This window comes from Manihot esculenta, chromosome 3 (assembly GCF_001659605.2).
Source record: "Manihot esculenta cultivar AM560-2 chromosome 3, M.esculenta_v8, whole genome shotgun sequence".
NCBI lineage: Eukaryota > Viridiplantae > Streptophyta > Magnoliopsida > Malpighiales > Euphorbiaceae > Manihot > Manihot esculenta.
Genome location: NC_035163.2, coordinates 20,203,793 through 20,231,398, shown reverse-complemented (window position 1 = coordinate 20,231,398; position 27,606 = coordinate 20,203,793). Strand labels below are relative to the sequence as shown.

The window sequence follows — 27,606 nt, the reverse complement described above, 5'->3', positions numbered from 1 at the left end:
ACGGCAAACATGGGTATATGGCATAAGTTCTCCTCAGTAGCCCATCCTCAGACCAACGGGCAAACAGAGGTCACCAACAGAGCAATCCTCCAAGGATTGAAGAAGCGGCTGGATGGGGCCAAGGCGAACTGGGCGGAAGAGCTCAACAGCATCCTGTGGATACTCCGAACTACCCCCAGAACGTCCACTAAAGAAACGCCTTTTGCACTCGCTTTTGGCACAGAGGCCGTAGTTCCAGTCGAGCTACAGATCCCCACTCATCGAGTCCAATTTGCTAGCGAGAGCACTAACGAGGACAAATTAAGGAGCAACCTAGACGCCCTCGAGGAGGTCAGGGAGGAAGCTCTAGTCCGAACTGCCGCCTACCAACAACGGGCAGCCCGCTATTATAATCAAAGGGTCAGGGAAAGAAGCCTAAAGGTGGGAGACCTAGCCCTGAGAAACCTGGAGGCTACGGGAAAAAGAGCGGCAGTAGGCAAGTTGGCACCGACCTGCAGAATAGCAAAAGTAGTCAAGCCAGGAGTATACCGAATTGAAGATATGCAGGGAAACCCTGAGCCCCATGCCTGGAATATCCAGCACTTGAAAAGGTACTTCCCCTGAGGTATTGACAAACGTAAAAGAATTATTGTATCTTAAAGCATGGTAATAAAATAGACGATGATTATCGTCCTTACCTATCATTTGTCTTCACTCACATTGCTTTCAAAATAATAATAATAATAATAATATCCAAGACCTCAGTCAGGTAGGTGGTCGGGCTCCCAACAGGCCCCCGACACCATAAAACCAGCTGAGATGACGAAGCGACAGTAAGGCCAATGAGCCTGAATCCTGTTCAAGACCTCAGTCAGGTAGGTGGCCGGACTCCCAACAAGCCCCCGACACCACAAAACCAGCTGAGATGACGAAGCGACAATAAGGCCAATAAGCCTGAATCTTGTTCAAGACCTCAGTCAGGTAGGTGGCCGGGCTCCCAACAGGCCCCCGACACCACAAAACCAGCTGAGATGACGAAGCGACAGTAAGGCCAATGAGCCTGAATCTTGTTCAAGACCTCAGTCAGGTAGGTGGCCGGGCTCCCAACAAGCCCCCGACACCACAAAACCGGCTGAGATGACGAAGCGACAATAAGGCCACTGAGCCTGAATCTTGTTCAAGACCTCAGTCAGGTAGGTGGCCGGGCTCCCAACAGGCCCTCGACACCATAAAACCGGCTGAGATGACGAAGCGACAGTAAGGCCAATGAGCCTGAATCTTGCAGAGCAAAAACGGCCGGCGAGGATCTCAAAAAGACCTTCATGAGGAAAAACGGCCGGTGGGATCACCAAGATCTCCCCGGAGCAAAAACGGCCGGCGAGGATCTCAAAAAGACCTCCCGGAGCAAAAACGCCCAGGATCTTGTCAGATCTCCTGGAGCAAAAACGGCAGGCGAGGATCTCAAAAAGACCTCCCGGAGCAAAAACGGCCAGGATCTCGTCAGATCTCCTGGAGCAATAATGGCAGGCGAGGATCTCGTCAGATCTCCTAGAGCAAAAATGGCCAGGATCTCTTCAGATCTCATGAAGCAAAAACGGCCGGCAAGATATCCAAAATCTCCCCGGGGTAAAAATAACCAGGATCCCTGAAGCACAGCCCGTATAAGGCTAGACAAGAAAGCAAGAAAGTAAGTATTGACTTCACAGTGAGGAAGATGAAATTCCGAACTCCTGAGCCTGTCACACAGACAGCAGAAAAGTCTAAGCAAAGAATAAAAATCCGAGCTCCTTAATCCGCTGAATAGAAGGACTCACGGCAAAAGTAAGAGGCCCTGCTCATAGCTCGGATCAGCAAAAAAAAAAAAAAAAAAAAAAGCTGACCTCCCCATCCCAGTGGAACATACAAACACTCCCAGAGGAACCAGATATCCGAGCTCATTGTTACAAATAAAGTCTAGGGATTTATCCCCTTACCACTCATGAAATAAATGCTAAGGAAGTAAAGGGGCAACCCGAGGAGAAATCTAATGGCGTGAGTAGGGGAGACCCCAGCTTCAGTTCCTGTCAAACCAGAAGCAAAAAAGCCAGCCCTGCTCATCACCTTTAAAGGTACACGATCTGACTTATTGTTAGTAAACAAAAGTCGCGTGCCCGAGCTCATAGTAACTGAAAGAGCTTACAAATAAGAATGCCTTAGTAAAATAGATAAATTTATAAGTCAGAGACTAAGTCTCTTGTTAAGATTTCAGCCCTGATTAATTGAGGGGCAAGAAATGAAAGGCAATATAGTTTAATAAGATTCATTAAACACCTCCTAAGTGTTTTATTCCTCAATCTTTAAAATTAAACAAATTAGACCGTTTAGACAGAATAAGTAGCCCAATGAGGAGGCAGAAACAGCTCAAGTATGAATAAAGCCAGAGAAATAAATAACAATCAAAATAATACCAAACACAACAATCAAATATCATTAAAAGAAAAGTAAATACAACCTACTTTGTAGTTTACTCTACTGAAGGAAAAATAGTCCTTAAAGGACTTACATGTCTAGGAGCATTATCATCTACATTTACATCACTATCATATACACTATTCTCTTAGCTTTCAATTCAGGAGAATCCTTATAGTTAGGAAGATGAGCTTCACGAGTCTGCTGGATCCCCCGCTTTTTAGCTCGGCAGACTCCCTATACTCCCTTAGACGTTCCTTACACTCCAGCTGAACTCTGTCTCGTTATTATAGGAAAACTGAACAAGTTGATACCCATAAGCATCTCTCACTGTTCCATCATATGCTGTGTGTATATCACGCATAAAAAACATAAGTCTTCAAGTTAAAGTCCTCGGAAGATCAGCCTCATCGACTGGTTACTGAATGAACAAAACATTCCACGGGAAAATTGGCGAGGCATTCTGAAGAGCAATGGAACAAGTGAATGTTGCGAACCTACACACATACTATGTTGGACTAATTTTAGCAGATTACCCTTGCTTCCTGATTTAAACATAATCATTAATGCATTGTCCTCACTTGCATATTTGTAAGCTAAACTTTGAATATCACGAAACACATGTTTGAAAGCATCAACAGAAGCTCGATTGAGTGCGGCAAATCTCTGTTCCTCATAGCACAAGTGCCCTATATCAAAATCCTGACACGAGCCCGCCATGAGCTGCTTTATGTTACATGTGTGAACTGCATCTTGTATTCCAGAATAAATCTCAGAAATCATGTTATTCCAAGAGTTTGAGTTAGGAACAGACATTAGGGGCACCACGGGAACCGTCTCCTTCTTTCCGAAAGGAAGAAAAGCAGGAGCCGATCTTCTAGAAGCCTAAGACTTCTTTGGAACGTGAACCAGGACAAGCACTTCAGTGGGGATGGGATGCTTGCCCTCGACCTTCTCCGCTACACCCCCACCATCTACAAAGCTGAGTTTCCTATCCTCGACAGTTAGGTCGACCTCGGAAGGAACCCCATGGACATCCCTCACAGAGGCGATCTCAGCCCTGTTTGTAAGGATCCCCATCTCGACTATGGAGGCCTCAAGCCTCTCTCCAGAAGCGTCGCCGAAAGGCGGGGCAGGCTTCACTCCCGTCAACCCGAAGCCCTCGCTCGGCCTTGAAGTCCGAGGGGACCTGAGAGCTTGAATAGCCAGAGCAGCCGAGACCGACCTGTCGATACTTGGCTGCCTTGAAGATTCGGCACCTCGAAAGCTCGGCTCCGGAGCTCGGGCAGGAACAAGAGAAGGAGGCTGGCTGGACGACCTGAACGATATAACTTCGGCCACTAGTTGGGTAAACCCCCCCGCCGATCGTCCTACTAGGAGGGCGTCTGAGGCAACATTCAGGCTCCCCCTGGGCAGCGTAAGAATTTTAGGGGGTTCAATCTGATCCATCTTCACCTTAGAAGCTGCAAAAAATCTAAAACCGGGGCAAGTCAGAACGACTCTCAATAAAAATCACGAAAGCAAGATTAAAACGGACCTCCATGAGGGACAAAGTAATAAAATTTTTGGCTCGCCTTGACCAGCCCGAATAAGGTATCAAACAGATGCCCCATGAATGTGAAACCCCCGCTCAGACAGATAGGTTCAAAAGAAAATATGAAGAGAATGAAATTAGTGGTCGACACTCGAGAAGCAATCTCGAAATGCTAGAAAACCCCGTGTAAGAAAGGAGATAAGAGAAAGGAGTTCACGTCTTTATGAAGATCGATTATACCAGAGGTATATGGATCGGAAGGAAAGATCCCCCCATCCCAGTGAAGGTCCTGAAAGGGAAGAAGGGGGTGATATTAAAATGTACCCCGAGAAGGAGGTTTTTATGCTGAACGAGGCGATGCTAAACTCTAGGCTAGCGACGTCAGGATCCTTAAAAGCTATTCATGAGAAAGGAAGAAAACTGTATCTTGAAGATAAAAGCAGGGAAGTGAGGATGGCAGTGTGCACGAAGAACAGAGGAAAGCCAGAAATGGAAAAAGGCAGAGGGGATTCGAAAGTCAAAATGATAAAAAGATGAAAGGGTGTTATGAGGGAAGTTGTACATAAACAGGCGCGGTCATGATGATTCTTGGGATTTACCCCCTCATCAGTCGAGATAATAACTGACGAGAAGGTAAAGGGACAATTGATGACCGCTGGGTTTCTTCGCTTCGATCTAAGGTCAGACCCATTAGGGCAGCCCATAATCTGAAGGCTTCTAAGCCTCCTCCAAGAACCAGGTCCAGCCCACTCAGCTTAAAGACCGGGCTCCAGTCAGTTTCTTCAATCAGGCCGGCCCAATTCTTCTTACCCCATGGACAGATTCCTTATGGGCCTAGTCTTAACTTTATCTTCCGGCCCAGCTCGGAACCCGGAAGGAATTCAGCTCATTCACCTTATGGGACCACCCGAACGCGCGTCCGGGAGAATCAGGGGGCCGTTACGCATGGGGCAGAGATCTGATTCCCTCGTACATTCGTATCAACGTAGCAGGGACAGGTGGTCTAATGACACACGTTCTGTTACCCGTCACTAGCGGACAAAAGGAAACATATAAAATGGGAAATACTCTCCCCTAGAAGGGGACTTTTTTACCAGTTTTACAGAACCCATTGTAAAATCCTATTTTCTGGATCTCAGATCATCAAAAGTAATTTTAAAAAATTATATTTTAATTAAAAAAATATACAATATAATTACAATAAAATTGAATGTAAAGATTTATTATTATTATTTCATTAAAATAACATATTATATTTTACAATGCTTTATTTTCTTTTTATATCTTAATGTTTTTATAAAATATTTCAAATCTATATTCAAAGTCTATGATATTTAATCATAGTTATTATTTTATTTATTTTTAAAAATGTTTTAGCAAGCATTAGTAGCTCTATAAATTTATTATTATTATTGAATAAATATTTATATTATAATATATCTAATTTAAAAAATTTTAAAAATAGATTTATTTATAAGGTAAATTATAAAGTAAAATGTTATTTATTAGAAAAATTATTATTTAATTTTTGAATATTGTTATTATTAATAAGTTAATTTTTTTATTTTTAAAATTTTATTAAAATATTTTTGTTTTTTCTATCAATTAACGAAATAATTATTTTTTTCTCTATTAAAAATATATTACTTTTTATTTTTCCTCCTCTCACTAAAAGGGGTGAGCATTTGGTCGGTTCGATTTAAAACCGAATCGAACCGAATAAACCGTAAACCAAAATTTTAGTGTTTATAAAAACCGAATCGAACCAATTTTGGTCAGAAATCGAACCGAACCGGTCTGATTCGGTTCGATTCGGTTCGATTTGATCGGTTTCGATCGGTTTCGATTTTTAATAATTTTTTATTTTTTACATTTTATTTTTAATATTTTAAAATTTAATTAAAATATTTTAATATTAATATGATTTAATTTCTCTATATTATTGAAAAAATATATTATTATCACTAATCGGTTCGGTTCGGTTTTTTCGATTTTTTTCTGATCAAAACCGAACCGAACCGAAATAACCGAAAATTCTAAAATTAAAAACCGAACCGAACCAAAATATATAAAAAACCGAACTAAATTTTTAAATCAATTCGATTCAATCAGTTTTTTCAATTTGAACCGAATACTGCTCGCCCCTACTCACTAACTCAATTAATTTTTTTTTTTACTTTTTTTAATAATCTAATTTTTAAAATTTTATTTTTTTATAATTCAATTTTTATAACTCAATTTTAAAAAAAAATAAATATATAAAAAAGTAATTTAATATTTTTAAAGATAAAAATAAATGAAAGAATTATTTCACAGATAAAAAGAAATATAGGTATTCTAATAGATTTTTAAAAATTATGTGATTTATATCTATTTATTATTTTCTAAAAAAGAAAACAATGCATAACGTGCGTCCGCCCATGGCAGCAGCGCTGCAATCCTGTCCGCGGATGCGAGTCAAAAGTTGTCCCAAATGAATGCAGCAAAAAGATAATCAAGAAAAGAAAAAGAAAAATGAAAAACTTTCTTAAAAATCAGGTTCATTTCGTCTAGAAGGAGGCAAGCATGCTGGTCCTTTCTGAGTCAACTTGAGAAAAAAACGATAAATGACTGAAGCAAGAAACTCCTATCATCTGAACTGAAGTGGGTCTGATTCGAATCAATAATCTATCGATTCTAGTTCCGTTACTGGCTCGGATCTTACAAATTAAGCAAAGCTTCAACATTAAGGTATATATCTGTTTCCATAAATCCATTGGCTAGAGAGAACATGAAACCTTTTTTTTTTTCTTTTCTTTTTGGGTCATTTAAGCTTCAATTTCTGTGCAAGCTTTAAGAAAAGGGGGAAAAAAAAGAGCAGCTGAATTAGTGTGCAGAAGGGGTTTTGGTAATTTATAAACCGTGAAGGGTGTAATTGTAAAGTTGGGATTTTTCATTTTTGTCTTCTACTTTTAAAGGAATTAAAGAGAGCATTTTCTCTTCTATCAGGAAAAGCAAAAGATATAGAATTGCAAAATTGTCTTTACTATAAATATGGTATTGATTGATTATGCTGTTCTTTGAGGGCTTGTGGTTTTGTTAACAGGATATCCACAGGAAGACATCATCAGTAACTCTTTGCCCATCTCGACTATGAATCATTCCTCTGCAGCACACCCACATGGTTTGCCACAACTTCTATAATTCTGTGAATAATTCTTGTTTGTGGCAGATTTATCTAAAATGTTATTAGAATGCTAAATGGGTACTTAGGTGGTTGTGATATTGGCATTTCTAATAATTTACAGACTAAGGGATACTTTTCTCTTTCCAGAGAGAGTATTTTTAATTTTTCTGAATTTGCAAGGGTTAGTTAATGCATTGATGTTGAGATAATAACAGTTTTGTTTGCTAATTCAAGTACAAATTAGATTTGACAAATAAAAAGGGGTACAAATTGGATACAATATGCTTTTTTTTTTTGAAAAATTTACTATTTAGTCCTTATAATACGAGGAAACTCATTAATTGGTCATTCGGTTTTGAAAAATATATTAAACCGTCTCTTAAATTTTAAAAAAATTTACTAAGTAATTTTTCTTTTAGTTTTACTCGTTAACTGTTTTACTATTTAGTTCACGTGGAATGAAAAAACTCATTAGTCCCTCAATTTTGTAAAAGGTTCTACTAATTTAGTTCACGTGGAATGAAAAAACTCACGTGTATTTTAGACTTTTTACAATACTTAATCACTAAAATTAACGTAAAGACTAATCAAGAGAATTTTTAGAATCTCGGGCACATTTTTATGTATGTATTTTTCAAAGACTAATTAATAAGTTTTTCCATGCCACATGGACCAAATAGTATTTTCTCTCTCTTTTTTTTTTTCTAGTGATGCTTACTTGATGGTTGGCATTGAATAACAACAAACTTTATTGCTTTTGGTTGCCAGTGTACTTGGATGAAGGGAATGTTTGTAAAAATGTAATTTAGTTGGAAGGCTGGAGCATGTTAGAATTATAAAAAGCCAAAAAGCTTTTACTGTAAAGAATCGTGCTTAATCACTTTGTCATTTATATTTTAATATTCTTCCTCCATAATCTATCCTTTTTTTTTTCCTTTTTGTGGATCTGCTGATTTCCTTTTGATCTAATAGTCTAATTGTTCTGTTTCTGTTTTATAGCAAGCTATACTGATGTTCTAAAAAAGGAACTATTTGATACATGTGCCGGTGTCACCCTTCCTTATAGAGGGCAACGCGTTTATTATTTTCCACAAGGTCACATAGAACAGGTTTGTTCGATTTGATAGTACATCAATAAACATGAAAACATTTATCAATCTTAGTACAGTAAAATGTGATTCATAGATCTAACTTGCAGGTTTTATAAATTTCTATCTTTGTTATTGTCTTTTGTCATAATATTTCATATTAATTGTTCATATAGCTTGGAGGTCCAATGGATGTGGGGAAAGAGCTTCTGTTTGAACTTCCGCCTAAAATTCTTTGTGAAGTGAACAATGTTAAGTATATGGTGGGTTATAACATAATTATGTTGCTTTTTTTTTGTCTTTTATGCATATTGATATAATTCTCCTGTTGCACACGAAATGATTGAATTGTGTTTCTGCAATTTCCACGATATTGTCTTGTTTACCATATTCACCATAAATTGTAGGCTGAACGTGAAACGGACCAAATTTCTGTGGAAATAACATTGTTTCCTCTAACAGCTGTAAGCTGTCTTCTTTTTGCAAACAATTTTACAAGTTCATAATTCATTTCATTTGTTTCCTTTTTCTTTTTTCTCCCTTCACTTCCCTTGTTGATTTTTCTATCTATGCTCAGCAAGGAGAGGTCCCCAGCCCAAATCCTCAATTTTTGGCTACTGAAATGTCTGCAGTTCGTTCCTTTTGTAGAACACTTACTGCTTCAGACATAAGCAAACATGGTACTTTATTTATTAACATGTGTGATGCGAAGAACTTTCTACCTCCATTGGTTAGCATCTAATCTTTAACTATCGATCTCATTCTTTTCCAGTACAGGATAATTACCTATGTACATGTTAACCATGTTTTTGTTTTCTTTCCTTCTCAGGAAATGTCACAAGGGGTACATGGTTGGGATTTGGTTGGAACTAGTTCGCAAGTATATAATTGGCTCACCTATTTTTATATGTTGATCATATTTTTGTTTTGCTTTCTACTCTGAAATTGTCCCAGGAGGAACCTCATCAGTACTTGGTTGCAACTGATCTACAAGGAAAAGATTGGCGCTTCAAACATGTTTTCAAGGGTAAATATTTTATTATATGATGCTTAACTTATATTTCCCATATATCTCAAATCATTGTTAGAGTGCTGCTTGAAATATCAATTACAGGCACGCCTAAGCGACACTTACTGACACGGGTGGAAGGAATTTGCCAAGTCAAAAAAACTAGCAATAGGTGATGTGTTAGTCTTCTTAAGGTAATTCTATTATACCATGCTTTTCTGCTCCTTTCTTTGTAGTTTCTTTCTAAATAGATGCTATTGTGAAACTTACGGGTTGATGTACGTACCCTTTCCAGGGGAGAATCAGGAGACCTTCTGGTTGGATTAAAGAAGCTTATGAAGCAAGACACAGATTGCAAACTTCCTGTTATATCTTCAGAAAACATGTGTATTGGTGTTCTGGCTGGTGCTCATTCGGCCATTAACTATGGAACTAGATTTTCTTTCATCTACAAGCCTAGGTTTTGTGCTCTTCACTCAATTGTTCAAAGCAAGCTATGTTTGGGTTTGTTTGGTTAATTTACTGGCAGAGTGTTTTTTTGTTTTCTTTTTTCAATAGTATTTCAATGAACTGTCGTGTGAAGTTCAAGTGGTCTTCCGTATAGAGTTGTGCTTTTGAAGTTGTTCTTGTAGCATATTCAGAACAATTAGAATGAATTTTATTAAGAAAGACTTCCATTTTTTAGGCCAAAAAAGTGCGAGTTCATGGTAGATGTCAACAAGTACCTTAAAGCTCAAAATTACAACTTATCAATCGGGACAAGGTTTTCAATGAAATTTGAGGCTGAGGAAGTTATGGAACAAAGGTATCATCATATACTTCAGTATATATTGTCCTAGGAGCCAGAAAACCATTTTTTTTTTCTTTTTCTAATTAGTTGTGTTTATCAAATTACAGCTTCACTGGCAGTATTGTTGGTTTTCATGATAATGCATCATCAAGATGGGCTGGTTCTGAGTGGAGATATATAAAGGTTCTTGTTTGTCTTGAATAGTTATGTTGGTTTGGATTAATCTTGGTTTCTACGTGCATGACATTTATTTTCCTTTTATGTTTTATAGAGATTTTATTGTTCGTACTTGCAATTTCATCTTTGTTCAAATTTCCCCATATCTTATGTTGTGGTGATATCTGATCTGCCAGGTTCAATGGGATAAACCTTCAACATTCTTTCCAGAAAGAGTGTCACCATGGGAATTGGAACTGAGTTCAAACTCTCAAATGAGCCAAAGGAGCAAACGAGCACAACCAAATAATACTGTTGATTTTACTCAGTACGTTCCCTGCCAAAGGCGTAAGACAGACAGACAACTTAAGGAGAGTTGTTCTCATGTTTACGAGAAAGAGTCTAACTATGGGGTTGAAGGAAAGGATTATGTTGATGCTAGCGAAGCTAACAAGGAGGGGGAGATTCAGGTGAGCGAAAGTGATATTGTTAGTTTGCAAAAAAGCAGTGATCCAGCTGAAACAAATATATGTGACGATATCGAATGTCTCTTTAGAGAGAGTGATTACATCGATGCATGTGAGTTTCCGTGGGCGGAAAGTCCACCTAGTTTGCATCATGAAGCCATAGCTCTTCCTTCCACCGAGTTTGAAAATTTGCCTCTGGCTGCTCGAACACCTACTTCTTCTCTTGGTGTTTTGCATAGTGAGTGTGCATTTCTCCCTTCATGTAAAACTAATGGTATCCTTCCAACCGAGTGTGAAAATTCATTGCGGCTGCTGCCTCAAGTTGCAAGCACATCTCATGGAGACATGACTGAAACTTCCTACATGCATTGTTTCAAAAGAGATTTTCATGGTTTTCAGGTGTGGCACCATCTCATCCCTTACCTGGGGTGGTTCTCTGTCAAAATGGGTGACTTTTGGAATGATGCCCGGATACAAAGAGCAGATACTGTATCATCTGTGTTGAATGGACTTGGAGAGGCATTGTGTCTCAAGGATAGAAACTGGGAATCATTGAACAGAGATGAATTAGAGAAGCTAATAAATGGGATCAATGATTCTTTAATTGCTGGTTTCAAGCTGGATTGCCTGAAACCTATTGCATTAAAAGCTGAGGGAGTGTTGAAAGCAAGGGAGCAGTGTGATTCTTTGCAGAGTCGAAGGTCTTCTCTAGAATCTCAACTTCGAGAGTTAGATTCTGAACGCCAGAATGTAGTGGGTGAGCTGCAAAATGTTCGTCAAGGGCTTAGATCTCTCACTGAAGGATTTGTTTATGAGTCTATGCTTTAAATGTTTAGCTTCTAGATTTGAATTTTTATTTGATTGATGTAATGTGGTTTAATGGATGGTGTAGGCCAAAATGAATTCAGATTCGGACCAGTTTTACCCCACACTTGATCAAGAATTTAATTTAATGTTTGGAATTGATGACTCCTACTTCGCCTGCTCTAGGATGTTCGATTTAATCATTTTGAATAGATGAATTTGAATTTTTAATAAATTTTTTATTTTTTATATTTTATTTTTAATATTTTAAAATTTAATTAAAATATTTTAATTTTAATATATTTTAATTTTTCTATATTATTAAAAATAATATATTATTAAAAGAAATATATTATTATTATTAATACATTCTATTTGAATTTTTTAATTTTTTTATTATAATTAAATTGAATCGAAATAATTAAAATTTTTAAAATTAAAATAAATAAAAAATTAAATTAAAATTTTAAATTAATTTAATTAAATTAATTCTTTTAATTTAAATTAAATACTGATGATTCGACACTTTCTGGTTGAAGGATCAAACTGGTTATATAGTTATTACTTAATGATAAGATTGATGATCAAGCATAGGATACTTGTAATTCGGACATGACAAGTCTCATCCCTAATTGACGACCCTACCCTTTGGCGCTTAGCTTTTGATTTTGTAAAATTTTTATAAATATAGTAATGAATTCGACAGAAAATAGTCCACTAATCTCATTTTGTTATAAGCAATTTTTTAAATACTCAATTATCGTTCAACTATATTTTAAATTAATGGGAAGAGTAATAAAATTTTGAAATTATTTAAAGAATTAGACTAAATTAAAATATAAAAGAATAATTATAAATTGAAAAATAAATCATTTTAGCTATACTGAAATCAACTGTGGTGTGACTACTCTGCGTGCATGACTAGGCGTGTGTCACAAATCATGAAACATTAGGAGTTGAGAAAGGGCAACATTCAACATGGAAAAATTATTGTATCGTCTCCAGGCACCACGTCACTAGGATAATCTGATGCATCAACCCAATAAAACAACAAGGGTTCTAGCAATTTAAACAAAATGAAACTGACACTTGTTTTTCTTTTTCCATCTATCCCTTTATTTTTTAAAAAAATATATTTTTTTATATTTAAAACATTTTAAAAAATTAATTAATTAAAAATATTTTTTTAATTAAAAAAAATTAAATAATAAGCAAATCTCAAAGGAAAACCCCCCTTCAATGAAGCTCAGATCTACAACCCGTAACAAATAATGTCTTAACCTTTGAATATTAAATTTTTACCTCATTACATGATATAATGTCTTATCATTTCATTAGTTTGGTGTATCAAGTTGTCCTAGTGGCATGTTACATTAGGCCTATACAATAATTTCCCTTCAATATGTGTTTGTCGTTGGAAGTAATCGTTGCAAATAAAATGAAGCAGAAGGGGAGCATGAAGCATTTCGGGGTTATTTGAACCTACGGTTTTCTGTTTGGTGTTCGTTTAAGGGTGGGGTTGTTGTTTCGGTTTGGTGATGAAGCTGCTGGGTTATAGGGATCATCTTCTATTTGCTAGGAGGGCTTTGCATGTTATCAACAAGGATCTAGACAGTAGACAATGTATAACTATTCGAAAATTGAATCACTATCGGCGTTAGAGTTCAAATTGATTTAAAATCATCAAAACCCGTAGCAAATCTATTATATATCTTATTACATGATACAATCCACACATGATTTTAAAAAAATATACATCAAATATTTTCATCTCATGAAACTAAACTCGACATGTATATACATAACTGAAAACATAAATCTATACTAGATTTTTTATCAAAAGCTCTAGTATAGTAATCAAACATGTCACAATCCAGTTTAAATATAACTTAAATTTAAAACTTTTATATAATAAGATCATTAACTAGGGGATTATAAAAAAAATTCCAACAAAATACAATTCTAAATCATAATACATTACATGTCCACAATTAAACTATTACATAAAAGTTATACCAAAGAACATTATTGACTTACCGAATTAATTCTGGTCCTGCAAATATGGAATTAGAGGAAATGAATAAATTATTAGAGTCTAGTGAGTAGAAACATAATATAAAATAATTGAATAATAGACATGCTCGTATGAATGCGTCATAACATAAACAATTCACATCAAAATGGACTTGTGATCAATAACTCTTCATAATTTCAATAGTATTTGACTCCACAACGAGTGCTCCTCAAGATTTCTTCTTAAATATAACATAATATATTCATAGTGTTAGGGATATAAAATGGGCACCCTGGTCTTTTTCTTAGATAATATTAGAGGTATAAAATGAACCTCGATCTCAATTTCTATATCTATCATACATAGTATATCATATTATATTCGAAGGCTAGTAGTTCATCAATATCCATCTATAACAATAATTAATTATGCAATACATCGTATTTGTGAATTTTAATGCAAAATAATCTATTTATAAATACATGTTGCGATGTATGAATATGCTTAATAATATTTAATTTGATTAAAATAATAGTTTAGTTCTACTCATTTTTTACAGAAACCGACCTCTCACTTAAGCAATTAAATGTTAGAGGTATAAAATGAACTTCGACCTCAACTTCTATATCCATCATACATAATATATCATATCATACTCGAGAGCCAGTAGATCATTCAACATCCATCTACAATAATAATTAATTATGCAATATATCATATTCATGAATTCTAATACAAAATAACCTATTTATAAATACATGTTGTGATGCATGAATATGCTTAATAGCATTTAATTTGATTAAAATAATAGTTTAGTTTTGTTCTACTCATCTCTGGCGGAAATCGACCTCTCACTGAAGCAATTACCTCATTGTTGACTTATATGATCTCCCAAGTCCGATCCTACACAGATAAATTTAAATGAAAGATTAAACATACCTTTTAAAACTCTTAAAACTACCTTAAGAAATCCCTCAAAACGTACTAGAAAATACGTAGAAAACAGATTGAGATCAGCTAGACAAGGAATTTTTGGCAGCAAGTTCGGCGGTCTAGAGTCCCTTTACAGATATGAAAGTCAAACTTTCGAAGACAGATTAGGTTGCCTAAAGTGACAACCTTCACAGGCATGTTCAGTAGCCGAACCTGAGCCCTTCTGTTAGAGAAATCCGATTCTGCCTTCTGTCAATAACTCTCTAAACAACATTAAACTCACACGCAACGGCTAAAAAACATTCCATATCAACTCATAACACGCAAAACCACTCTAATCTAGTTTAAACTTCCACATGCAACCATTAATTAAGGATTAAAATCATTCATTTTCTTTTTAACAAGCATTAATCTTTAATTCCTCATTTAAACCATATAACTTGCATGCAATTAGAACTAAAGCATTGGGCAACATAAATAAAATTCAAAAATAAGTTTCTTTTGAGAAATGCGAGACCTACCTTTGGAAGGATTGATCCATCTGCGAGAATGAAGGAGATTGTTTGAGAAAAAAAATTCTAAAAGCTTGTCACTTAGATTTCAAACTTGAAAAACTTTAATCTAAATAAAAGCCTTTGAAATTAGCTGTCTTTAAATTTAGAGTGGCTAGAAAAAAAAAAGAAAAAAAAAACCTTGTCTCTATTCGAAAATAGACAAAATCTCTTTTCATTTTCGAGTTGAACTCTATTTATAGGTAGGTCGGAAGAGTCACCTTCAGGTTCGATGGTTGAACCTTACGACTCTTATAAAATATTTTTTTAACACATTTTTTAAGTACTTGAAATTCATTTTATAAAAAAAAACCCATTTTACACTTCTAAAATTTTCAATTTTAAAATCTCAAATTCCAACAGAGATTCTATTGAAAATTTTAAATTTCGATACTGAAATTTAATCGGATATTACACCATACATCTAATTGTTCGTCACTCTTAAACCAGTACTTACCTCAAGCTCTTCTCTATCACCTTCTAGCGTTTGTTTTCTTTATTGTGTGGCTTGACGATTTGGGATCTGTCTATTTGTGGATGTCTTGGTGCTTGGTTCTTCTTCATTCCATACATTTCTCTTAGGCGTTTCTCTTGGATTCAGTTCTATACGGACAGATAGTGTCATAGTCAGTGGAGTTCAAGTATTTGATGGTGGTCCATTTGATTGTTGGGTGTGATTTAGTTTGGTTGAATATTTTGGTCTACTTTCTATCTTTGTACTGGTTTGAGATAAACTTCGGTTGAACTTTGTAATAGTTCTCTCTTTCTGTTGTTGTACTCTTTTGTGCACTGAGCTATTCAATTGCAATCTCTTTTGTATTGTCAAAAAAATTGCTGTGAATGAAGAAACATAGTGTATGATAAAAAAAAATGCTATAAATAAAGAAGCATAAGTTAGATAATGCATTTCGAGTTTGCTGAATCTGCCAATGCTAGAGTGATTATTTTATTAACTATATAGAAAAAAAAAATTTGTTTGTTTCCTCTATCCAAATACAAAGAAAGGATAATTTAATTTCAGAAAAAAAATTAAGTCTCATTAAAGTTTAATTTGATTTTTTTAATTGAATAAACCGTTGAAGTCCAATAAGTTTTGATATGATAAAATATTAAGTCTTAATAGTAAATTTTCAGTAATTTTTAGATACTAAAATTCGTTACAATTTTATTTTTGTTAAAAGTAGAAAATAATTTTAATTTCAAAATTACAAAATAATATTTCGTTATTAATATTAGAAACGACTTATTTGGACTTTAAGATTAATATCAAGTTTAATAAAAAATTTAAGAGCTTATTTAGATTTTTTACCTTTTAATTTAAAGAAGGAAAAATTACTTAAAATAACGTAAATTATATAAAAAAAATTCATAACGAAGGTATAAATAAGTAATGATACATCCGGTATCAAAATTGATATATAATCAGGTAAGGTGTAGAATTCATCCGATCGATTCGGTTTAAAATTGAATTAAATTTAATTTTTTAGAGAATTAAATTAAATTAATTTATAAAATTAATCAAATTAAATTAAACTGAAATCTGCGAGAGATAGTTTAGATTCAATAAATGATTAATAAAAATCAAATATATAAAATAAATATATATTAAAAAATTATAAAAATAATAAAATATTATAATTAAATTATAATTTATCTATATTTTATTAATTAAAATATATTAATAGCAACTTCATTTTTAATATTTACAATATATCTTCTTTTAATATAAATTAACAATGATCAATAGCTTATTTATCATTTTATTATGAAATTGATTTTTAATAATATTTATTGTAAAAAAAATTTTAATTAAAATAATATAATAATTTAATATAATATTTACTATAAATTTTATTTTTTAAATTCAATTATCATTCTATTATAGAAACAATATTTTCATTTTATTTTTTTAAATTTAAATTATTTAATCTTTTACTCATTAAATTTATATTTTTAAAATTAAATTATTTTTTAAATTTAAATTGTCCATAAAACTCATTAATTAATAAAAAATTAATCATAAACACTTTTATTTATAAAAATTTAAAATTTATTTTCCCAAATTTAGATAGTTTAATAAATAATTTTAATTATATAAATAAATTAAAAACTAATTAAATGAGATCATTCTTTTTTAATAATAAAAATAATGATATTTTAATTATTTTAAACATTAGTAATGATATTTTAGTTATTTTATACATCATTAACAGTTTATATTGGAAGAAAAAAATTTAAAAATAAAGAGATTAAATAATTAATTTCTCATGAAAAATAATATAATATAATTTTAATTTATTTTTTAGATTTTATTTTGTGAATAGTAGAATTATAACGGTTCCACTTAAACTGAATTAAATAATTTTTAAATTTATTTTTTTATTTAATTTAAAATAATTAATTTAAATGATTTATTAATTATTTATAAACCCATTAATTTGTAAACAATCTATACGAAGACTGCACAGATGCTGGAAAGGTGGAAACAATGATATATAGAGTGGTGGGTGAGTGTGATGAAGACCTAAAAAAAAAGGGCATTGTTGGAGGAAACAATGGAAGGTGGGAGACATTTGCCTAATATTTCACACCTTGCTACCCTCAACGTGTCCCATAACTTACTATTTGCTAGTCTTCCTTTCAGATTATGAGGGCCACATGCCCATCTCTTGTGTCATTATTGTTCTCATAATTTTCTCTTGACTTCTTTTATATATATATATATATATATATATATAAAAACTTTGATTTTGATGTTGTCCACTAATGTATTTCTCAACAAAATAAACATCTTATCGTAATTTTTTTTGAAATTATTTAAGGGTTGCTTATTTATGGACAAATTTAGTATTTATTTTCTATAATTTATTAAAATTAATTATAAAATAATTGAGCATTTAATTACTCTCTTTATTTTAATTATTAATAATCCGTAGTCTTTAATTAATCTATATAATTTTAAAACATAACTATATAATCTTTATAAGATTAAATTTATAATTATTCAGTTTCTACAATTTTAAAATTACAATGATTTAATTTTCTTAATTTATAAAAATGATTAAAAAATAAATAATTAATGTATTTGTAAAAATATAAAAATTAAATAATTAATACCAGGATAACATCAAGGTTAAATAATAATTGTGTATATATATATAAAATCAAGGATTTGACAGTTTGTGACCCTTGATAAAGGCGGTGAAAAGAAGGAAGTTCTGTTTCCTATCATTTCAAATACCATTTTAGAATAAATTCACGTGTCACATAAAAAATGTATAGTTATTCTCATTTATTATTATTATAATAAATATAAATATGTAGTGTAGTTTTTTAAATTAACTAATTTCCACGATGGACAGAAAATTATAGTTATCCTCGAATATGGACACCTTTTCCAATTTTTTTTAATTCATTAATTTGAAATAAAAGGGTTCAATTTCTTTTAATTTAAAAAATCATTTAAAATTTTTTTCTTTTTAAAATAAATCAATAAAAAACGCTTTAAAATAATAATAAATTAATTTTAATCAATTTCAATTTGATTTGAGTTCAATTGTAAATAAGTTTTTGGCAAGTGTATCTAAACTAAGCCTTGATGCTTTTATATAGAGTTGTAGTTAATGAAGTCATCAACTAGTAATTGCATGATCACTTTGAATTTTATGAGCTACATGTTAATTGTTAAATTGAAATCATAAATTGAACTGGTGCCCTAATGTGATGTTTAATACCTAATTAAATTGATTATTGAAATAATAATATATATGTTTATAGAGATATATTATATAGAGTTTGTATTTTATTAGAAGTATATGGGATAATAGAGATATATTTATGATATAAAAAGTTAAATTCAATATAAAATAAAATAAAAAATTTTAGATAAAATAAAATATAAAATTTAAATAAAAATAATATTTTATTGTGATTAAAATTTTTTATTAAAATTTTAACGTGATTTGAATTATTTTATTACACATGCTGAGAGTTGAGACTATTTTCTTTAACGGCTATTGAAGGAGTAGATGTGATGGGATGGAGGACCAACATTGAATGAATGAAGAGGATAATTAGAGGTCTTATGATAAGGCTATGAGCTTCTTCCACTAGATATCACCTTCACTACAACTGCCCACTGCTGATTCTATTGCTTTAAATTCAAAAGCTACAACAAAATTTAACCCACAATGGCTATAGTATAATGTCCTATTCATTCATTTATTTTATTTTAAGTTAAATATTTTACCTTTCACCAATATATTAAAATTAATATATTAGATGTTCTATTTTTAAAATTCAATAATTTAATTTTTCATTGAATTGGAAATCTTTTGTTTAATTATTTATTAATATCCTCAACAATAAACGAATGTTAAAATAAATGATCCGACATTCTTTTATCTTAAAATTGATTGCTTGTGACGGATTCAACATGGATAAATTTTTTTTTTTTTTTACAAAAGTGGACAAGACCTCTAATATAAAGAATATCTCAGGTCCAATAACTCTCTTGGAGCCCATATATGAGTCCCTCTGTGAAAGTTTGTTTTTTTATATATATATTTTACTTTAATTTTAATTAATTTAAAAGAAATATCCGATTTAAATTAAAAAATCAATTGAATTATTTAAAAATCTAATTTAATTTAATTTAAAAAATTTAGTTATTTTAATTTAATTTGATTTTAATAAAAAAATTAATAAAATTAAACCGAATTAGCAATATTATATTATATTGATAATATGAAAAATTGAGATCACAATTAAAATTTAAATATTTAAATTAAATTTTAAAACACTAAAAAATAAGATTTAAAAATAAAATAAGCGCAATTAATTAAATCAAATTGAATAAAATCGGTTCAATTTAATGAACTTGGTAATTAATTTATCAAATTCACAAATCATAAGAAGAATGAATTTATTTTTTCTTTTCTTAATATTAAAAAAAACTTTTGTTTGGGATGCTAAATTTTAAAAAAATATTTTTTTATAAAATTTTTATGTTTGGCAAAGCTAATAATATAAAAAATTTGAGAATCATTTTGAATCTTATCAGAATTATTAGAATTTTGTAAGAAATAATTTTATTTACATCAAAATTATTTAATTAACTATTGAAATTCTTTTTATTTTTTTATTTTTGATTTTTAATTTATTTTTTATTTAATAATTTATTTTTATAAAAATTATTTTAATTTAATAGTAATTATTAATATTTAATGCATTTATAATTAATATTAAAAAATTTATTATGTTATTTTATTAATTTAAAAAAATAATTTTTATATTTTTAATAATAAAAAATTATGTAAAATTCAGAGTTTAAATATTATAAAAATATTAATAATAATTTTAATGGGATAAAAATGATTATTATTTATAAAAAAAATATTTATATTTTGTTTAAAAATAATAAAAATGATGAATAAATTAAATCAATTTAAATTTTATTATTAATTTATCTAATATAAAAGAGTTGAATTTTAATTATATTACATTTAAATTAATTTTAAAATAAAAATGAATTGAATTTTATCGATAAAATTCAATTTTCTTTAGAAGAATTAGGTACTAAACAAGCGCTAAAAAAATAATTGAATCACAGACACTTTTCTTTCAAACAAATTCTGATTACTATTTTCACTAACATTTAATACTCATCAGTCAATCTGCACGCCAAAAAGTCTCAAACCTTTTCCTTTGTTACTGTTCATGAATTCCAAGCCTGATCTGAATCTTTTCTCTTTCCCATGATGATCTTCCTGCAATTTATTTCTAATGCTTTGCCCCAAATTGAGTTCCAATTCTTTCTGCATTTCCTCAATCTGACAAGGCGCATCAACCACAGTGCTGCAGCTTTGGCCATTGCCATAACTAATGTCAATCAAGCAAAATTGCTGACCTTCTTGAATTCTCTGAGAGGAAACACATGCATAGAATGTTACAATGTCTTTCTCCTTCAAATTTTTCTCCTTCACAAACCTGTTCCAACCCCTTGTGAACACAAAGCTTTGGCTGCTTCTCCAATAGCAATATCTAAATTTCCAGCTCTTCATTAGCCTGTCGTAAAAAACAAGCTCTACATCTTCTAGCCCATGTCCTAATCCATGCTCTTTATCGTTTTCCATGTTTCCACTGATGTAAGGGAAGTACTTTACTGCAAATTTCTTGGGGATGACAAGCCTGTTAAGCTTTCCGACATCGCTTGGTGTAAGTTCCTTTTGAAATAGTTGTATGAAAGAAAATTTCCCATGATCACCGCCATGAACCCTGGTTTGATTAGTATTGTTATTGAGGCTTAGGCTTGTCTCAGCAGCAGCTTCTTGTCTTCTTGTTTGTTTCCTGAGAAAATCAGCAAATTTTGGTTGGTAAGACCCATCTCTTATCATGTTGAGTACAGCTTCTGTGGTGTATTGGGATTGGAAGTCAGGTTCTTGAATGTTCCTTTCAGTCCATGGTAAATTTCTATGTGAATCTCCACTGCGAATCTTGATTGCTGCACTATCATACGCCATTGCTGCTTCTTTCTCAGACTTAAAAGTCCCCAGCCAAATTCTCTGATGCTTTGCATATATCTGTGCACCCCAATGCCCATTATGCTGAGGCACAACTCCTTTGAATTTGGCTGCAAAAATGTTGCTGTTGTTAAGCTCTAGCCTCGGACGTTTTGCTGGGCGAATCCGACAATAATAATGGCTGTTGAATGAATCTGAAGTTTCTGCAGTCGTAGGATTCATCTTGGCATTACAAAGCATGCTTGATGATGCATCTTCTAATAGATCCATTGCTGAAGAGAATGTAATAATTAGGAGATGATTAAGGAAATGTTTATGAAGAAGATGAGAGATGTGGATGAGCAATGAACAATGTTAATTATTAACAATATATAACATCTGACAGATTAATCTGTTGCATGAAAATGGTGAAGATAGAGAAAGCTCAAACTATGAAACTGAGTTAGGTAGCATTGACAGCCATTTTGCTCTCATGAAAAGAATTGTAAGTTAAAACAAATTTGAAAGGGGCATGTCTTAATTTAGACTATACATGTAATATGCTATTACAGCATTTGATATTACAGTCCCCCATATATAGTTTTTGTCTGTCTGGAATAGACCCCGTAAAAAACGCATTAACTGATAATTTTTATTTTAAAAATATATTAAAGGATCGGTTAAAAATATATTAATTAATTTTTTTATTAATTTTAATTATTAAATATTTTATTATTTAGTCTATATAATAAAAAAAATTATTAATCGGTCTCACAATTTAAAAAGAAATTATTTAATAATTAATTTCTTTAAAGATATATGAAATATAATTTCCTAGAATCTGATATTAAGTAAATAAATAAAAATCCTAAATTTTAAGGTGTTGACTAAATAAGCAACGAATTAATGGTCCTCTAGCCTTTTATTTAATTTTTTGGTTGAAAAAAGATCCGTTAAACTAGTATTATGGAATTTCATCGGAAGTTAGTTAGCCAAAGAAGCCTTATTCTTTGAATATTGTAAACTATCTCTCATCTCATTCTCTTTGTTATGCCCTCATATCATCTGTTTTATATAAGCTCTGCTCTCACCCCCTCTCTCTCTCTCTCTCTCTCTCTCTCATTCTCATATATGAACTATAGAAAACCAAGTTATTAGCTAGCTTTGGAAGCTTCATCATCAGCTTAATTCATTCCTTCACAGATCTTTGATATTGGAAGTTAGGGTATCATCGCCTTTCTAACATAAATGACAAAAGGGTTCAACGGATTTTCGGATTCACTGGTTGGTATTATCGGCACAAATTCTTCTCCGTCACCGGAATCCGTTGGAGGAGTCATTGATACTCGTTCTTCACCATCACCGGAGCTTATTGTTGCAGAGTCATTTTCCTCCCCTTATTATAAAAGGTCGTTGATTTGCTTATTCAAGATTATGCACAAGGAAGTTACAGCTTCTTTGATAAGTAAAATATTATTAAAAAATCAGGAAAAGAATTCTAATTAATTTTTATTTTTATTTTGATATAAATGAATCAAATATGGAAAATAATGTGTAGTGTATTAATCTCCTACAACGTTATTGGTTTTGAGAGTTGCTTTCATGGTACGTAGGGTAGCTTGTCCTATGTGCTAACTCATATAATGGGATTTTGGATTGAAGCCATTCCAGATGAATCCTCATAGCATTTGTCAATTTCTTCATGTGATTATGGACTTAATTTAAGGCCTTCTTTATTACACTTGGCATTTGTTCCACCCTTTGTCTACACAAATTAAATAATTATTTTTCTACAAATTATAATATTACACTTGAATTTTTTTTATTATTTTATTAATAATATAAAATTTCTATTTCTATTAATATTATATGTTTTTGTATATTATTAATAATTTTTAACGTAAATTAATATTTAATGAATTATATTTGTTGTGGAAAAAGATTAATCTAACACAGTAATGTGTCTTAAGGTTTTGTCAATATCATGCAAGGTGGCGGATAGTGGGAATTGGTTGAAAATGATCTTCACTTCAAAGTTGTACCTCCACTAGAAAACCTTCATTAATTTCAAATATAACATTTTATTTTATTTTATTTTATTTTTTCTAAATTTCTAATAGACCAAATACAAATTAGCAATATTCGTGACATCCCAATTCTTGTTAATTAGTAAAAATGAGTTATGAATATGGAAAAATAACTTTTACTATTGAAAAGTCTACTTAGTAAAAATAGATAATTAAGCTTTAGTGATTTAGATTGTTGAGAATATACACTACAAAATTTTATTATTTTTTGAAAAAAAATGGCTTCAGGCTTTACCCTGCAGAAAAAACAAACATTGACGTTGAGATTGTTGCAGAACTGTTGCTTGTGCATGGTGATGAGATTAATATATGGAATTTTTTTTTGGATAATATTTTTATTTTTCAAGAAAAGTTATCAACCAAGGAGTGAAATTGAGGAGCTATTATCATATATTTGGAGGGGAAAAAAAAGTAGAAGAAAAGCACGAAAATAAATTTTCCACATGCCATCATTAACTTCATGGATCAAAAGACCTATTCAATGGCACAAAGCTCTTCTCTATTCCACCAAAGAATGTCTAATTCATTACCAATCACAAAAGCATGTCTGAAAACGACATCCTCTCACTCTCTTTTGTTTGTGTTTTCCTATATATTGAGCTCTCTTGTGCCACTTCTCTCAACCATTTTCTCTTTGTACTTCTACTTCTCTTTTGGTTTATTTGATCTTCTCTTTGTGAGTTTTCTCCTCTTGGATAGCCTTCTCTTCCTAATTATTGTGAAATTTTATTATTTGATTGTATCATTTTTCTCTCTTACACTTTGATACTTCTAATGATTAAGTGTATATAAACTTCTATATTGTATGTTTAGTCTTTATTTTAATAGCTTATAGTTGATAATTATTGAATACGTGTGATGTAAGTGTATTATCGCTAGACGAGTCGATCATACTCTTAAATGTTTGATATAAAAAATAAATTTTTTTAATATTCAGTGAATTCTTTTAATCACCGATATTATCTGTATTTTATTTACAATTATCTGTTATATTTTTTCATCTCTAACTTCTTTTTTGTTATTCTTGTAAAAAGAAACCTTCAATGGCTGCTATGGATGTGCACAACTCTGCCAACGAGGTTGCGCTAAAGGTAAGCAAATTACGTATAAGTTATGCAAAATTCTTTCCTTCTTCTTTAATCTCTTCTCTTTACACGCCCAATGAAATTTAAATCTATTAATTATCTTATTTGTAATAAAAAAATTTAGTTTTCTAAATGAAAACGATTCAGAACGAGTGTAAAAATGAATATTATTTTCCAGTTGAAAAATGAAAAGACAACAACAAAATTATTATTATTATTATTATTATTATTATTATTTTCATTTGCGTTTATGATTGGATCTCTTGAATACCATAAAAAAAAAAAAATTCAATTTTCTTGGCCACAAAACTTGCTTTCTTTGTTATAGTGGTGTACAGTTTATTACTTGTACTACTTGGTTACCCAAATAATAATAATAAAAAAAAGTGAATTTTCTTTTTCTGATATTGCAATCAAGTTATCTGCATCATCTGTGATTATTATTATTATTATTATTATTATTATTATTAATTCTATTAATTTATTATTATCACAGGAAAGAGAAGAAAATATTAGTTCTACAGATGCTGTGACTGTGGTTGGAAACAGAAATGAGCATAGACTAAGAAGGAAGAGCTCAGGAGGGTGGACAGCTGCAAGCATCTTGCTAGGTAATATATATTAAATTTTATTAGCATTTAATTCAATATTTGAAAAAAAAAATATATGATATATTTTGATTCAACTTGGCGAGCAGCGAATCAAGGCCTGGCCACGCTAGCTTTTTTTGGAGTTGGCGTGAATTTGGTTCTGTTCTTAACGAGAGTTCTTGGCCAAGACAATGCTGTTGCTGCTAATAACGTAAGCAAATGGACTGGCACAGTCTACATGTGCTCTCTCATTGGAGCTTTTCTCAGCGATTCCTACTGGGGTCGTTACTTGACATGTGCACTCTTTCAGATTATTTTTGTCTCGGTAATAAACCATTATCTCCAGCTTCTTCTCTAATCCCTTAACTGTAAATTAATTAACCTGCTAATTAACAGCTACGTGCATGAATCAGGGGTTGCTTCTCTTATCTCTGTCGTCTTGGATTTTCTTGATCAAACCGCGCGGCTGTGGCAATGAAGTAATAGCTTGCCGGCCACCATCGCCTGTGGGTATAGCCATATTCTACTTATCAATATATTTAGTAGCCTTTGGATATGGCGGACACCAACCCACTATAGCTACATTTGGAGCAGACCAATTTGATGAAGAGAAACCTAAAGAAAAGACTTCGAAAGAAGCTTTCTTCTGCTACTTCTATTTTGCACTCAACTTTGGATCTTTATTCTCAAACACCATTTTAGTCTACTTTGAAGATTCTGGTGAATGGACACTTGGGTTTTTGGCATCTTTAGGCTCTGCAGTCATAGCCTTAGTGTCATTTTTGGTGGGGACTCCTGGATACAGATACATAAAACCTTGTGGGAACCCTTTGCCAAGAGTTGCTCAGGTGTTTGTAGCTTCAGCTAGGAAATGGGATGTTGTTCCTGCTAATTCTGATGAATTGTATGAAGTAGAAGGACCAGAATCTGCAATCAAAGGCAGCAGAAAGATTCTTCACAGTGATGAGTTCGAGTAAGTTTTCAAGTTCTACTCAAAACTTCATAATGAGTTTCAGTGCCACTTAACTAAAGCTTTCTCTTTTTTCTGTGTTTAATCAGTTTCCTGGACAAGGCAGCAACTATAACAGAGGAAGATATGCTACACCAAAGTGATCCATGGAGGCTCTGCACAGTGACTCAAGTTGAGGAGGCCAAATGTGTTCTAAAGCTCTTACCCATTTGGCTATGCACTATAATTTACTCAGTTGTCTTCACACAGATGGCTTCTCTCTTTGTTGAGCAAGGAAATGTCATGAGCTCAAACCTAGGAAAATTTCACCTCCCAGCTGCAAGCATGTCTGCCTTTGACATCTGCAGTGTCCTCATCTGCACAGGAATTTATCGCCAAATCCTGGTGCCCTTAGCAGGAAAGTTAAGTGGAAATCCTAGGGGCTTAACGGAGCTTCAAAGAATGGGAATTGGACTCATTATTGGAATATTAGCAATGGTTGCAGCTGGTATAACTGAAATTCAGAGGCTGAAACATGTCATCCCAGGCCAAAAGATAAGCTCTTTGAGCATATTTTGGCAAATCCCACAATATGTTCTTGTGGGTGCTTCAGAGGTTTTCATGTACGTAGGTCAGCTAGAGTTCTTTAATGGGCAAGCACCAGATGGGATCAAAAGCTTTGGAAGCTCACTTTGCATGGCTTCAATCTCTGTTGGAAACTATGTGAGTAGCTTGCTGGTTAATATGGTAATGAAGATTACAGCTAGAAATAACAAGCCTGGATGGATCCCAGCTGACTTGAACACAGGCCATATGGACAGATTCTACTTCCTGATTGCTATTCTTACAGCTTTTGATTTTCTCATCTATTTGTTCTGTTCAAATTGGTACAAGCCCATTAATCTCCATGAAACTGAAATGGACAAACAAGAAGATGATGTGTTGGGAAGAGCCTAATTAAATAAAAAAAAGAAACTCTTCTTTGTCTAATTATGTAGTATAAAAACTGCAACAAGGAAGTTTGACCTTGATTTGTTTATTGGGGATGATTGCTTTCTTTTCAGGGTAATAGGATTTTGTTAAGTTGTAAAGTTAATTTGGTTATATTTTCTTTTCAAGCACAAATATTTAGGGAAGAATTTAGGCCAATTGCATGGAACAATTTAATCCCTGTGATATTTCACTCATTAAAAAAATTTCCCAACTATAAGATTAAAGTGAAAAAAAATATATCTATATCAGTTTTGCCTTAATACATTTAAAATAAATCACAATTGAACGTTGTTGAAAAATTATTATAATTGGTTAAGACTGGATTTATATGGGATGTACCACAATTAATAGTTAAAATTATGGTAAAATATATTTTTTTAACTAAAAAGCATATGTTATTTTATAATTTTATTCATATAATTTTAATCTATGGTAAAAAAAAATATTTAAAATTTATTGTTTT

The 27,606-nt window shown here is 31.9% G+C and overlaps 3 protein-coding genes across 7 annotated transcripts; 2 read left to right on the top strand and 1 right to left on the bottom strand.

The window, feature by feature from the left end:
• Nucleotides 1-6,364: 6,364 nt before the first annotated feature.
• LOC110619934 (auxin response factor 1) lies at nt 6,365-11,610 on the top strand. 5 transcript variants are annotated; one of them, XM_043955496.1, is made up of 10 exons: nt 6,365-6,691; nt 7,047-7,124; nt 8,127-8,236; nt 8,392-8,478; nt 8,623-8,679; nt 8,793-8,945; nt 9,045-9,077; nt 9,170-9,242; nt 9,330-9,418; nt 9,520-9,557. In XM_043955496.1, the coding sequence occupies exons 2-9, from the start codon at nt 7,094-7,096 to the stop codon at nt 9,398-9,400; spliced, it is 615 nt and encodes a 204-aa protein (XP_043811431.1). In that variant the 5' UTR covers nt 6,365-6,691; nt 7,047-7,093; the 3' UTR covers nt 9,401-9,418; nt 9,520-9,557. The 5 variants fall into 5 exon arrangements, with proteins under 5 accessions (XP_043811431.1, XP_043811432.1, XP_043811430.1 ...); XM_043955497.1 differs by having other exon boundaries at nt 6,375-6,691; nt 9,045-9,059; XM_043955495.1 differs by lacking the exons at nt 6,365-6,691; nt 7,047-7,124 and adding exons at nt 9,910-10,029; nt 10,122-10,197; nt 10,368-11,610 and having other exon boundaries at nt 8,793-9,077; nt 9,357-9,418; nt 9,520-9,684.
• Nucleotides 11,611-20,605: 8,995 nt separating this feature from the next.
• LOC110621581 (AP2/ERF and B3 domain-containing transcription factor At1g50680) lies at nt 20,606-21,733 on the bottom strand. Its single transcript, XM_021765852.2, has one exon. The coding sequence runs from the start codon at nt 21,728-21,730 to the stop codon at nt 20,606-20,608; it is 1,125 nt and encodes a 374-aa protein (XP_021621544.1). The 5' UTR covers nt 21,731-21,733.
• A 2,385-nt stretch (nt 21,734-24,118) lies between these two features.
• On the top strand, nt 24,119-27,336 carry LOC110620647 (protein NRT1/ PTR FAMILY 7.1). Its single transcript, XM_021764457.2, has 6 exons — nt 24,119-24,202; nt 24,561-24,617; nt 25,108-25,222; nt 25,309-25,526; nt 25,615-26,174; nt 26,261-27,336. Exons 2-6 carry the CDS (start codon nt 24,570-24,572, stop codon nt 27,105-27,107), a joined length of 1,788 nt encoding a protein of 595 aa, XP_021620149.1. The 5' UTR covers nt 24,119-24,202; nt 24,561-24,569; the 3' UTR covers nt 27,108-27,336.
• The last annotated feature ends 270 nt before the right edge of the window (nt 27,337-27,606 follow it).

Excerpts from the sequence above, each read along its gene's own strand:
- LOC110620647 (XM_021764457.2), top strand. The coding sequence starts at position 24,570 with ATGGCTGCTATGGATGTGCACAACTCTGCCAACGAGGTTGCGCTAAAG. Across the intron at positions 25,223-25,308 it reads AGCTGCAAGCATCTTGCTAG|CGAATCAAGGCCTGGCCACG; the intron begins GTAATATATATT and ends CTTGGCGAGCAG. Across the intron at positions 26,175-26,260 it reads CTTCACAGTGATGAGTTCGA|TTTCCTGGACAAGGCAGCAA; the intron begins GTAAGTTTTCAA and ends GTGTTTAATCAG.
- LOC110619934 (XM_043955495.1), top strand. The coding sequence starts at position 9,004 with ATGTACATGTTAACCATGTTTTTGTTTTCTTTCCTTCTCAGGAAATGT. Across the intron at positions 9,078-9,169 it reads GGGTACATGGTTGGGATTTG|GAGGAACCTCATCAGTACTT; the intron begins GTTGGAACTAGT and ends AAATTGTCCCAG. Across the intron at positions 9,685-9,909 it reads TCTTTCATCTACAAGCCTAG|GCCAAAAAAGTGCGAGTTCA; the intron begins GTTTTGTGCTCT and ends TCCATTTTTTAG.
- LOC110621581 (XM_021765852.2), bottom strand. The coding sequence starts at position 21,730 with ATGGATCTATTAGAAGATGCATCATCAAGCATGCTTTGTAATGCCAAG.